Source organism: Megalops cyprinoides, chromosome 1 (assembly GCF_013368585.1).
Source record: "Megalops cyprinoides isolate fMegCyp1 chromosome 1, fMegCyp1.pri, whole genome shotgun sequence".
In the NCBI taxonomy this organism is placed as follows: Eukaryota; Metazoa; Chordata; class Actinopteri; order Elopiformes; family Megalopidae; genus Megalops; species Megalops cyprinoides.
Genome location: NC_050583.1, coordinates 36,937,164 through 36,950,867, shown reverse-complemented (window position 1 = coordinate 36,950,867; position 13,704 = coordinate 36,937,164). Strand labels below are relative to the sequence as shown.

General features: G+C 40.9%; 2 protein-coding genes across 2 annotated transcripts; one reads left to right on the top strand and one right to left on the bottom strand.

The window, feature by feature from the left end:
• Positions 1–1,674: 1,674 nt before the first annotated feature.
• pkmyt1 (protein kinase, membrane associated tyrosine/threonine 1) lies at positions 1,675–7,863 on the bottom strand. Its single transcript, XM_036546133.1, has 8 exons — positions 7,794–7,863; positions 4,421–5,117; positions 4,082–4,319; positions 3,685–3,973; positions 3,315–3,421; positions 3,032–3,204; positions 2,686–2,915; positions 1,675–2,270 (listed from the first exon to the last, which is right to left on the bottom strand). The coding sequence occupies exons 2-8, from the start codon at positions 4,793–4,795 to the stop codon at positions 1,880–1,882; spliced, it is 1,803 nt and encodes a 600-aa protein (XP_036402026.1). The 5' UTR covers positions 4,796–5,117; positions 7,794–7,863; the 3' UTR covers positions 1,675–1,879.
• Positions 7,210–12,707, top strand: LOC118789981 (elongin-B-like). The gene is made up of 4 exons (XM_036546759.1): positions 7,210–7,431; positions 8,866–9,000; positions 9,496–9,604; positions 11,397–12,707. The coding sequence occupies exons 1-4, from the start codon at positions 7,429–7,431 to the stop codon at positions 11,507–11,509; spliced, it is 360 nt and encodes a 119-aa protein (XP_036402652.1). The 5' UTR covers positions 7,210–7,428; the 3' UTR covers positions 11,510–12,707.
• The last annotated feature ends 997 nt before the right edge of the window (positions 12,708–13,704 follow it).

Below are 13,704 nucleotides of genomic sequence, written 5' to 3'. Positions count from 1 at the left end.
CCTTTTTACAGTGTAGTTGCTCTATGAAACACTGTACCCGTTAACAGAAAAAATAAATAGCTCTACAGTACCTGGTACAAGATGAGAGAACCTGACCAGTAACAACATCATTGAGAATAGTAATTTATAAAACCCAATTTCCAAGTAAATATTCATAATATATAATAACATAAAACATAATATATAAACATAATATGAAGAATATTTACACCCTTAAAAAATATACATACAACACACACACACAGGCTTTCCTCATTTATTCACATATACACAATATCTTTCCTTCAGTGAGACCTGGACACTGCCTCTTAACAGCTGCAGTTGCTGCTGTTTGCTACCTGCTCTTTCTCCCGTACAGCCCGATGGTTTGGTATGGATGGGGCACTGACATACCTCAAGTATATGAGAGTATTCAGTCCCGCCTTCCTCTCATCTGGCCATCTCAATATTCGAGTATCATGCTGTCAGTCACAAATCCATTCAAATTGCACATTGTGGTTTTTTTTATCATCCACTAGGTCCCCTTGGCAGCTTTCTTGATGAGCTGGACTTCCTCCTCAGTTCTGTTGCAGATGATTCTCCTGATGATCTTTCTTGGGGATTAACTTACATAACCCTCAGTTGTATGGCTTCTTATTACTACTTAATTCAATCAGCTTCAAGCTGGAACAGACCTCCCCTACACACAAGGCTGGCAACCATGTTGACCTTGACCTGGCAACTGCACCACAAACAGCCTTGAAGTGACCCCACTTCAGCTTCCTGACCATTACTCCATCTCCTTTTCACTCCCACTTTCAAGGGGGCGTACCACATCAGCATCCACACCCTAGAAAATTCCATTGAAACATGCAGAACCTCTCACCCACAACCTACTCTGAAAAAGTAATTTTCTCCATTCCAAGGGAGGCATTCTCACAACTAAAGGTAGACACTGCAACATTGTCAGTACTACCTGTGCTGTCTTACACTCTGGACTTCTATGTCCACTTACATACAGGCCTCCAAAGGCTTCCTCTTCTATTCCTTGGTTGACTGAAGCACTCCCCAACAGGACTAAAGTGCACTATGAGTGGAAAGTTGCAGCTGTGTGAAAATGGAAAAAAAAAATCAAACCTACTGATCTGATCTGGATAAGTGACAGCACCTTCTCTCATCCTTTTCTTCTGTAGCTTTATCTATTTTGCCATTTTCCTATTTTTTCCCCAAGAAAAATACCCCTCAACCTTCTTCCATCATAACTATGAATGAATTTACACCTGCACAAACAGACATCTCCAGCTCCCTACATCAACCAACAAAGCACCAGCTCACCTTCTTTTCCAGCCATTTCTAATTCTGACCTCCTACAGCTACTAGCAGGCCAATCATCATCAATCACAACATCAACATCAATCAACAAGCAGTATTCCACAAACTATTGTATGGCATCTTTCTGTGTTAATATCGCACAATCTTGTTAAATTACCATGTGTCAGAGGCCTCGATTTCACCCTTAAAGTATGTATTTTATTTCACTGTGTGATAGTCATGACAACACAGGAAACACAATAATTGCTGAACAGGAGTCAACATCCTCTTTCATCATTTCTCAATTATATGATGGCACATCACATCAACAGCATGCATTGAATGTGAAATAATTCACAATTTAATCTTCAAATAAAGGTGGGATTCAGGGATTCAGTATTTTAATCACACAAACTTAGATATACAATATTAATACATCACTTTGAAGTCACAATTTAAGGGCTAGGATCCATTAAAGTGTAGGCATGGCATGTCACTCCAATGGTCTTTGTACTCTAAGTGCAGCGTGTGTGCATGTGTCCATGTCCTGCTGGGGCTTATCAGCAAGGCTCTGCATGCCATCTTGTTCTCAGGACTGTCCATCCAGCGAGGTCTCATCAAAAAGGCTGAGCAGGTTCTTGGGCTCAAAGGTGGATCGTAAACATGGCTCAGGTCTGATCCAGTTTAAGACAGGACTGTGAGACTGAGTGACTGTGGGCTGCTGATTGTCTTTGTTAGTGGGACTGTGTGTAATGGAGTATGCAAGATTATGTGGATGTGTGTCTGTAGGTCTTTGATCGGAAGAGCCTACATGAGCATGCTTTGATCCACCTGTGTGTGTGCCAGAAGGGGTGTGTGTGAGGCTGTAGCTGTGTGTAAGACTGTGGGTGGGAGTGTTCGTGAGACTGTCGTGAGAGTTTGAGGAAATGTTGGAGAGAAGAGTGGAGGTGCCATCCTCAAACACCCGTGATTTCATCCTGCTGTGAAAAGAGCTGATTTAGTACATCAGACTAAACAAAAGTGTTTGCACTTATGTGTACTGTCCCAAAAATACATACTGAGCATCATTTCATCATCACACCCTGCATCAACTACCAAAAAACATTCGTTTGAGAGAGACATTCGTTTGACGTGAATGATTAATAGAATACAAAATTACGAATAGTGACCTTTACAGTTGGGGGTGCTGCATTTGGAGTTTAAGATGGAGTATTAACAAAACCATTGGGACAAATCAAAGCGCAACCCACAATTTCACCTGTTGCCTTTGCGTATGGTAGCTCTTACAATAATTGTTTAATCAGGTGGGTACATTTATTTAAATGTTTTGTAATAGAGGAAGACAGCAGTGACATAACCAAAAAAAATAAAAATAAATAAAAAACAGGACATTACCTGTGAGAGACGGTGGGAGAGTAATCAGCCTCCAGTACATCGGGAATAAACACCAAGTCTTCTCCCAGGCTCCCTGTGTCTGTGTATAGAAAGCTGGGAGGGGGGGTACTGCAGGTTCCATCATTGACCCAGGTATCCCTAGGAGGGGTACAGGGCACAGGGGGTGTCCAGCCAAGGAGGAATGGGACATGAAGAGAAGATAGGAGACGCTTTCCTGCCGACAACATGATCTGAGAGAGGAGAAAGAGGAGGTGGCTTGTTGAACACGAACATTGCCATTGCAGTAAATACCAACATTAGAAGGAATAAAGTGTCCAAAAAAGGGCCCTGGTTAAGCTATCTTTACCTCACAAAGGGAGAAGAGGAACAGCAGGGACTCAGTCAGGAGGAGGGAAACTTGCCGTTTCCACCTCTGTCTCCGCACCACTGGGAGGGCCAGAAGCTGGGGGACTGTGGCCCTCTCAGAGGCGTCTGGAGCCAACATCATCTTCAGCACAGACTGCAGCTCAGCAGACAGGGCTGAAAGGAGGAAAAGAGAGGCGAAATTCCTCAGGCAAGACACATGCAGACCAATACAAACACAACGACAGCTCTAAATCAGCATACAAAGTACAAAGCAGTAGCTGTACCATTAGTAAATTCAGAGGGCAGGTCTCCCTGTCTGAGCTGCTGCCAGCCATCTCCCCCTTTTGGCACTTCCATGTTACAGGCCAGTTCCAGGATAGACACACCTAGACTAAGATACAGAATGGACACTAATGCATCTCTAGTGGTAAATATACATGGATAAATTAAACATACTAACCAGGTGAACAACATTACGTTCACAATAAAAACACTCAATGCATCCAAAATTAATATTGCATTGCACAAATACTGATCCTGATATTCAATGACTCTAAAATGTTTACAGTGTTTGCCTGCTCCATGGAAAGACAAGTGCACCAACTGATGTGGGTACGCTACAATTCTTTCCCTCAAGTTTGATTTCTCACTTACCTGAAGACATCAGCAGCAGGACTGTACTCTCCTCTCAGTAGTTCTGGGGCCATATATCTAGGGTCTCCCTCCTGTCCTTCCTCTCTCTCCTCTCTTTCCCTCCCATCCGCCCCAGCCCTCCGCCCTCCTGAGAGCTCCAGGAGCAGACCAAAGTCACCCAGCTTGAGGCGGCCCGATCGTGTCAGGAAGACATTGGCTGGCTTGAGGTCCAAGTGGACAAATCCTCGAGAGTGGAGATGCTGTAGGGCAGACAGCAGGTCGCACAGGTAGGCCCAGGCCACTGACTCATCTGTAGCAGAGAAAGGCTGTTTAAGCACACGGTGTGCGATGCATACAGTTCTCTCTCCCTGCCCGTGTATTCTAGTACATGTGAGAGTACAAGAGACCTGGCACTTGCCTGTGTTGGATGGCTGGGCCTCAGAATGCATCAGCAGGCTGGTACAGCACAGCTCTGTCTGGATGTAGAGATGGCCCCTTTCCTCCCAAGCAGCCTGGAAACCCAGGATGTGGGGGTGGCGACCTAGGCGTTCATGGTTCCTGGCCTCCCTAACGCTTCTCTGCCGGTCTCTGTCACCTCGGAAACGCTGGACTGACCGCTTGATTGCATAATGCTCCCCATCCTGGAGACTGAGGACCTATGACAATAGGAAGGGAAATCGGGGGAAATATGAGATAGACAACTGTGCGTGACAGCAATGCAAATAACATGTCCTGTCCCTCTGCCCCTTGCACTTACCTTGTAGACCTCTCCGAAGGAGCCCCTCCCAAGCAAGCCGAGGTTGGTGAAGCACTGGCTGAAGTAGGACTGGGGTTTGCTTGGGTCATAAAGTGATGGCGGCGGGGGAGACTGGGAGAGGGAATTGGAGAGGGGTGTCCAGGGGGAAGGGGGCTGCTGTGGGAAGACTCGGCTGAGAGGGGGGCAGCCTTTGGAAGGGGGGCGTGGGGGCAGAGACTGCGAGAGGAGGGGAGGTGGGGAAAATGATGAGGATGAAGTTGAGTGCGAGAACGGAAGGCGCCTTTTTTTGAGGGAGAACGGCTGCTGAGCCTGCACAAAATGTGCTGGAAGAGGGAGAGGAGTGCTGGCAAGTCTGGGCTCCTGGGACACTGACATCACCAGGATATGGGAGCAGGCAAAGGGTACAGAAAGAGGTGGAAAAGGGGTATGGATTATTTAGGGAATTAAGGGAAAAGTTAAAATAAAAATAAAAAAAGACTCGGGCAGGGAGATGGAGATGAGTATGCAGGGAGGGGAGATGGCTTATGGAAGAAAGAGAACCGAAAATAGGAAAAAGGGGCATGGGACAAACAGGAGGGGGTCAAAGTACTGAGCTGCAGAAACTGGTCAAAGTAATCTGGTTGAGGATATGAATAACACAGAGCTACTGAAACTCCAGTTTACTTTTCTTCAATTAAATGCAGGTCCAGAGCCAAAGCTGTGAAACACAGGAACACACATGGTTGTTGGAATAAATCCTAGCAAAGGCAGTGCTCTTAAACTCTTCAGCAAGATAACCAGCCACTTTGACAATCTTCTTGCATACTCTACTTTTACATTCTAACAATAATCCACATAACATGTTATATTCCAAATGACAGTTTGCATTTGTTAGACTGCTACATTTACCCGCAGGGTAGCTAGAAAACATACCAGAGCTGTATTAGCTAAGCATGAAATGACTGCTTTATTAATTAGTAAAATAACTCGCTAACTAGCCAGCTCTGTTGCTGTGGTAACTACCTACATTAACAGACATACATCTGTAATTATCGCAAAATACCAATGCAAGTGAACTTCTTTAGTACGCAACAACTGGTAGCTTAGCATGAACTAATTAGACAGCTACCTAACTGGCAAGCTTCATAACGTATACGTTAACGAGTCTAGCTATAACGACAGGGGAAATCTACTTAAATTAACTTTACAGCTGCATGTCCTGCGCCAGATCGCCAATAACACAGCATTTCGTATAGCTAGCTGACATACAAACAAAGCTAGTTAAAGTTAGTCACTTACCCGTTGTAACTTGTCGATCCACATGCTGACGCTGACAGACTATCTATCGCTTTATAGTACAAAACAGTTAACACTGGCTGATGTTACTTACATAACTGAATGTAAATAAAGTCTCCCAAGCTCGCCACCCAACTGTTAGCTATGTAGCTAGCTAGTGTACCTAGCTCGCAGTCAAAAACCACAATTAGTTTCCAGCTAATAAGATACCTCTAAGTTCTGTACACTTTTCTTACATCAGGACAATCTGTCTCGTGAACAGTATTCAGTTTTCACATTCTGACAGAACATTAGTCAGTTAATATCAAATATGCCACATAGCAGCTAATTTTGTCATTGCCTGCGCAGCTCGCGCTCCAACGCCCAGCAATCACCTTCTTCAAAACGTATCTGGCTCGCGCCAAAAAACGAACATTTCCCCGGTTACCACGCAATTACCGCTCTGCTATTGGACGACTAGTTGAAGCCACGCCTTTATTATGCAGACGTTCGTTGTGTTTTAAACACACCCCTTCTTCTTTTCCCTCCTCTTTTGCCATGACTTGTACGTCAACGAAATTACTGTGTACACTCGACCCCAGTAAGATCTTTTAACAGTTTCGAGTTTTGTGCGCTGCGAACTGAACGAAAACGTAGTGTTTTCAGTGTGCCTTGATTACTGATTGGACCTCAGTACTTTGATTGGTCTTTTACCCCCTCTTGTGCTTAGACACAGCCCAGACAACCATAACCATGCAAACTTACAACATAAGGTCAAATTATTTGAAGGAATACATTTAAGATTTATTTGTAAAAGTGCCTCTTTGCTGTGTTTGTAGGTATGTAAATGTAAATTGACGTCATACCAATTATTTTCGTAATTGTGTAACGATAAAAAAACGATTTTTTAAATTATTGCATGTCAGGTACCATCAGCCACATCATGGGCTGGAGCCCACACCTACCTACAAAGTAGATTTATGGGCTGCCAGGAAAATAACTGCAATGACTCAGGACTAATACCCTACTAACATTTAACTCTGTGCCATCTTACCTCTCTTAAACACAGAATTCACATACAAATTCATATGCCCATAAAATAAATGACAAAACTCAGACCATTTACATTTTGTTGTTTCTTCATCTTCTTGTCCAACTCAATTTCCCTGCCCAATACATCATTTCAGATTCACCAGCACACTAATAATACCTCTCACTATTCATTTGTCCTATGTGGATGGCATTAATTTAATCACAGCCTATAACATCTATTTATGTAGCCAAATAAGAGCACCAGGTGTGACAATAGGGCCACAATAGTTACCTGGAGGGTTTTGCTTTAATAGAAGTTTTCATTTACATTTACATTTATTTATTTAGCAGACGCTTTTATCCAAAGTGTTCACACCGTATGTGTTTTTTCTAACAGTGGGGGGAAACACAGGGCAAAAAACATCATAGCGCTGAACTAGAATACTGCCTCTGCAATGCTGAAAAGGTGCAGTAGTCCAAACTGGTGTAAACTGACGTCAGACTGATACCATTACTTTGAGTGGCAGAGGTAGTTGTACAAATGTGTATATACTTACACAAAATAAACGTTTCGTACCTGTGAGCAACTCTGCAAAGAATTTGTTTTGATATATATCACGTGTGTAAAAATAGTATGTATCGATGGTTGTAGCAACGGGAAACAGTGTCGCAGTGCAGTGTGGGACAGTGGCGGAGTTAGGCAAGCGCAACTGACCAAGAAAATGGTGAGTGGGTGATAAAGGGAAACAGGCAATGTCTGAATTATATGTTGTTCTTTGTTAGAAATTTAAGCTTGCAACATAGATATAGGGGCAGTTCCCCTGGGGAGGAATACGTTTGAACTTGATTTTCCAGTATAAAATTAAGATCATTTAATGACAAAGAACATTTGAAACAAGTCCCTTTGTTTTCTTACAAGACTATCTTATGCGTTAAACGAGAGGAAGCTGTTATGTGGTGCCGTTGTTGTGCATCCATGCTCAGACCCACAAACATGCTCAGTAGCTACCTAACCATTTTAAAGAGCCGTGTTTTATTCTGGCTGTATGCTGTGTCTATGTACGTATTTAGGCGGCTATCAACTTACCTGTGATATGCGTGGAACGCGTGAAGTAGCTGGCTAGCTCGATATGAATATGGGAGATGCTAAACGTTGCGCCGAAGCCGCTAGCTATTCATGTTTATATAGTTACCTTCATTGCATTGTTGTAAATAAGCTAGCTAGTGGAATAATTCGGATCATATCTGTATTAAAGCAAGGCGGTGTGTAATGTTGTGTTAGCTACGTAGCTAAATATTGATATGGAAACATAATTAGTGAAAACATCATTGAGTTAGCATTTGGATGGATTATGTTCAGACCCGAAGGCTGAAGAGATGAAGAAATCGATGTGGTGCTTCTAATAGTTACCGAAATTAGCCCTTAAGGTTGTTGCAGAGTAGGCTGCTGTGAATTAGCTAAACCTTGCTCCATCTATCACTTTATGGAGACAGCCACGACCGTTGGTGATTCTTCTTTCTGAGAATGATCCCTGAATTTTGCATTTGGCATTAAAATCTACAATCTTAGCAGAATGCCTGTTAATTGCAGTTATAAATCTTGGTCTTTCTTTTTAAGATTTAAATAATATATAGTTATTAATCAGACTTCATGAAACGCAGAGGTGTCGAGAGCTGTTGTATTCTATAAATGACAGGAAGTCAGATTTTGCTCTGAATTTAACCTCTATCTGTACTGTTGATATAATATCAAGGTGGCTTGATATTACACCATTTAGCACAGTAACCTGTATTTTGTGTGGATATAGTATAGACTTGTTACATGTTGTTTATATAAAGTTTCCATTTATTTAATGATATTCTCAATTTAAAATGAGTATAAATTAACAGAAGCATTATCATAGGTAACGCCTAATATCATCATATGACTAACTTGTCAGTACTTATTTCATTGTACAATATGTTTCACAACAAAAGCTATACATTAAAAGTCTCATGTAAGTATAAAAAAAAGAAAAACAGGGGTTATCACACAAGTTGTGTATGGTGATACCATTCAGATGGTATGTACATGCTTTATTCGAGGAGTGTAAAGCCCAGTGATGTTAAACCAGTGTGTACCGCTCCTCTTGTGAATGCATTCCTTAATCCTCCCTCAGGATGTGTTTCTGATGATTCGGCGTCACAAGACAACCATCTTCACTGACGCCAAGGAGTCTACCACTGTTTATGAGCTGAAGCGCATTGTAGAGGGGATCCTCAAAAGAGCACCAGAGGAGCAGAGACTCTTCAAGGTACATGCAGGTGTCAGCAAGGGAACAGATCTGGTGTGTCTTATACACTTACAATGTCATTGGTCATTGTATGTTTTATTGTGACCACCAGTACATACTCATTTCACACAATGTATATCAGGATTTCTTTTTATTCCTTAGAACACAGTTCTGAATTGCATAATGAGTGGACAGCTTGTTTTAATAGTTAACCAAGGCTTAGACTGATGTTAATATATACTGGAATCTGGCTTCAGTGTGTAGTGTTACTGCTCAAGATAGAAATGAACATAAAATCTCATCTATGTACAAGACTGTAAACCCATTAATGTTCCCCTCAGTACCTCCTAGTGTATGTACTAAAAGTACATACACTTGACATTGATTTACAATTTCATTTATTAAATATTATAATATGTATGTACTTTTAGTTGTATGGTCTCTACATAGTGCTATTACCTCAGTGTGCCACAAGGTATGACTAGATGTTCTACACATTATACCTCTCATTTCCAGGATGACCAGTTGCTTGAGGACAGTAAGACTCTTGGAGATTGTGGGTTCACTAATCAAACAGCAAGACCCCAGGCCCCAGCTACTGTTGGGCTAGCTTTCCGCATCAATGGTGAGTGAATTCATTTCTGTGCCTGTGTGTTGGCATTATAATCTCTGTCATAGTCTTTTTCGTATATTTGACGAAGATTAACTTTAGATGTGAGAGCATATTGCCACTATTGTTCAGTACTGCAAACTCCATGGGTTCAGCGTAGAGTTACTAAGTTCGGCTTCTGCTGGATGGGTCACTGGGGCCATGTGTGAAAAATGCCAAAACAAAATAGGCTTTGGCGTTGGCAAACCTCTGCACTAGGGAAACCTGTCTGCTCCCAGGCTGTTAACCTTATATTTGATATTATTATTCCATACAGCTGCGTCTCAGCAGCTGAGACGGAGCGGAGAGGCAACAATGAATTTTTTGAGGCTCAGTCATAAACAAAATACCAGCAACATTAGTCCCAATCCCAACAGTGTGGTCAGTAAGGCAGGGTGGTTTTTCAGAAGTACAAAGATCTCACCTAAAACCAAATAATGTGGAAAAAACAGCAATGCATTAACCTTAGAAGTCAACACTGGACATTGTTTAGTATATTTGGTAGATGTTAACTCATTTTCAGAATCAGCAGTTGATTGGAATTTATATTTGCATTTGCTTATATGATTCAGTGTGTCTTCCCATACATCCAAATGCATAAACCTGCCGTTAGTTATTTTGCTTTGGAAAAGAAAGTGTTCCTCACATTTATTTGGCAGAATTGAATGGTTAAGCTTAGACAATCACACTAGAATGATCTGTCAGCTTACAGACATACAGATACCATATATATCTCGCATATAGGACTTGTAAATACAAGCTTGACTGTGATATTGAACTTTTATTAAAATATTTTCTTTATGAAAAATATTTTTACAAGTAATATTCAGATGATGTATTGGTAACACAGAAGGCTTCATTTATCAAGCCTTAATTGATCTGTTTTTGTTTGGTGCTACATAGATATGTTATGATAGTAACATAAATGATAAACGTCTATGGGAGAAGGAGGGAGAGCTTTTGTGCTCCTTTTATTCATACTGGTGTCTTTTCTGTATACTTACTTGCCAGCCACAAGTGAATGAAAATGGCAAAACATGAGAAAAGAGTGATGCAATGTAGCAGAAAAATTAAGATGGAAGAAGAAGAAGCAGAGGATAAGGAAGACAGTGTAAATTGGAAAAAAAAGAAGTAAATAGAAGGAGTCAGTTGTCAGGGTTATTATATTTTATTTCAGCTTTGCAAAAATTGCAAAAAGGGCTTAACGCAGCTGGATATGGTATGGTATGGGGTATAACTCCAACCCCGAACTTGATGGATGGCATGCCTGATATTGAAATGCCAAATTCCCTCCATTAGCAATATTTTTCACTGACATTGTAGAGTAGCTGTTGGAGTACTTGACTCTAGATTTGAGGCCAGGGTTTCAAATACCTGGTTGTACATTAGACGTTGGACTCTCTATGGATTTATTTTAAATGTTTGTTACTCAAGTAAAATCCACTTGTATCGAGGAGTCAGAGTGTAGTATTAAAAAGCCTTGCATAACCCTTTATGAAGGAGACTGTTAAGCAGATAAAGTAATCTAATCTTTTAGGAATCAGCATTATTATGAAGTGTGGCCAGTGTGTGTACTGTCTTCATTTCTCTGACAGTTGCAGTTAAGCATACTGTTCCTCTGCTGTCTTGATGTGCTTCCATTTGACATTAATTTTACTGTATTATCTGTTGCATGCTGGCTGGAGTGATATCAGTTTACTGGCTGTATTTAAATGTGCTCTCTCCCTCCCTCCCTCTCTCTCTCTCTCTCTCTCTCTCGCTCTCTCAGATGAGGTATTTGAGCAGCTGCGGGTGGAGCCATTCTCTAGCCCCCCAGAGCTCCCTGATGTAATGAAGCCCCAGGACTCTGGCAGCACTGCTAACGAGCAGGCTGTGCAGTGAAGGGCAGAGGGAGGGAGGGAGAGGGGTGGGGGGGAGAGGGAAGTGTGAAATAACGGTGAAGGAAGGATAGAGCATGGGAAGAGATGGGAAAGGCATACTTGGAGAATATGATAGGGGACTGGTGGAAATTGTGGAAAAGGCAGAGGGGAGTGATTAGCTTCATCATCTTTCACTTAGCTGGTCTGTCACTCCCTATGACTCCAGAATACTAAGCAAACACACATTCTAGTAATACCTTTCTTTAATTAACAATAGCATACAAACACATTCAATTTATACACATTGTCACTATGACTGACTGACCAACTGTCAGTCATACAAGAGTGACAGAGATAAAGTAGGAAGAAGTAGGGTATTGATACAAATGTAACATCTTATTTAAATGTATTCCTGTCTAATTTTGGAGGAGGGTGACAAAGTAGATGGTGTGTTTGTGTGAATGTTTGGTATTTTGGGAAGGATTGCAGTTATGTTACTGTGCTACAGTAATTATGATTATTATTATTATTAGTAAAGATTGCAATTATTTTATGTAAGAATGTGTGAGTGTGGGGGATTTTTGTTGTGTGTGTTTGCCTAACTAGACATAATGTGCATGAAATGAATAGAAATACCCACAGACACAAAATGGATCCTGGATGTAGATTCACACACAGGCTGTTGCAAATTTTTTTGCACAAGAAGATAACCATTTTAATGTAAATCTGTGAAATTTTCACTCTTAATGTTTGGTTTCCTGTATTGTTTTACACATTAGTTCTTCACCCTGGTCTTGGGAGTTCCCATAGGTGTACTGTTTTTTTTATCCCAGGTTAACTGTCCTTTTCTCATTTGGACAATTGGCATAATCTTTTATGTAATATGTATAATGTTGTAGCTCTTAAACTGTACTTGATGATAAGTTTAAAATCAATCCTGAAATTTCCTTTTCGTTCTGTGCTAAAACCAAAGACACAGTGTCAAGAAAATGTGTGTGAATTCTGTGAACCTTTTTTTTTTTTAGACAGATTAGCTGGAACTCCTGGTCCAGAGGGAGAACTGATGATGTACATTACTTACTGAGTAATTGTCAGTTCTTTGTAGCACATTTAACACTGACTCAGGCGTGCTTTAGAAATGTCTTTCAGGTGTCTCCTGTGTGCTTTGTCTTATGTGACAGAAATGCAGTTTGATACCATGGTATTTCAACAAACAATCTGTAACTGAGTTGAATAAAGACTGCTATTTCTTTTTCAAACCCTCTTGGTCTTTTTGCATGATTTGGCTAGTGTGTACTTTTTTGTCATAGTCTTAATTCTGTTTAAATTAGGGAAAACCATAACTTGTACATACATGGTTCTGATTGTTTCTTACTTTAAAAAAATACTGATTAAAAAATAATGTTCACAGTGATAGATGGTTGTGTGGGAATGCTACAGACCTGTTGCATCAGGCTTAAGTGAGTTCTTTGCAGTAAAATGGGAAAAAAGGTTACAATACTGTACCACTAAAATTGACAAAGGAACTACTTCTTGTCACAACAAGGTCTCATTCTCTACTCAAGCATCACACTTCTCTTTACATTTTCTTGCTCATGTTTAGAGATGTGTGTTTAGAGACACATCATCTGAAGGTTTCCTTTTTTCTTGGGGTATTTCCTAAACTAGACTTGAATCACAACTGGAAGCATGTGTCATGGTCTAATAATATGAGTTTTAAACTTTTTGGACATGTTCTTGAGTGTTATGTTTGATTTTAAAAGGTGAAGCTTATGTTGGAAAAAACTTAAAAATATGGCAGGGAATCTATTATATGCTCAGTGTTTTTGAATCTATGGATTGAAGCAGTTCTGAACTCAAACATTTACCAAGACATTTTGGCCAAAAACCAGGTTCCTTCTGCCAATATGCTTAGCTGAAAATTGGCTTTCCAGCATGACAATTCTTTTATCTATTCTTTTATATGGTGGGAAGAATTGGTGAACCATAGCCTCAAGAAAGAGTTCACAAATGAAAACTAAAAGCTCTGAAGGACCAAGAGCAATTCTGCCCAGAGGAACAGTGAGCTCTCCACTACCAGAAACCAGAAACCTGTAAAACAGTAGAGGACACCTCTTGCCAGTGTAATCCATTCCAGGAGAGGTGGCATAGTACAAAGTACAGGGATGTGAATAAATGCATCCCAGTGTTTTCTGGAATAAAATTATTTATGACCTT

Coding starts and splice junctions, on each gene's coding strand:
- LOC118789981 (XM_036546759.1), top strand. Junction 9,001..9,495: donor AGGAGCAGAGACTCTTCAAG/GTACATGCAGGT, acceptor TCTCATTTCCAG/GATGACCAGTTGCTTGAGGA. Junction 9,605..11,396: donor GCTAGCTTTCCGCATCAATG/GTGAGTGAATTC, acceptor TCGCTCTCTCAG/ATGAGGTATTTGAGCAGCTG.
- pkmyt1 (XM_036546133.1), bottom strand. CDS start 4,795: ATGTCAGTGTCCCAGGAGCCCAGACTTGCCAGCACTCCTCTCCCTCTT. Junction 3,205..3,314: donor GCCCTCTGAATTTACTAATG/GTACAGCTACTG, acceptor TCCTCCTTTCAG/CCCTGTCTGCTGAGCTGCAG. Junction 2,271..2,685: donor TCTCCCACCGTCTCTCACAG/GTAATGTCCTGT, acceptor CTCTTTTCACAG/CAGGATGAAATCACGGGTGT.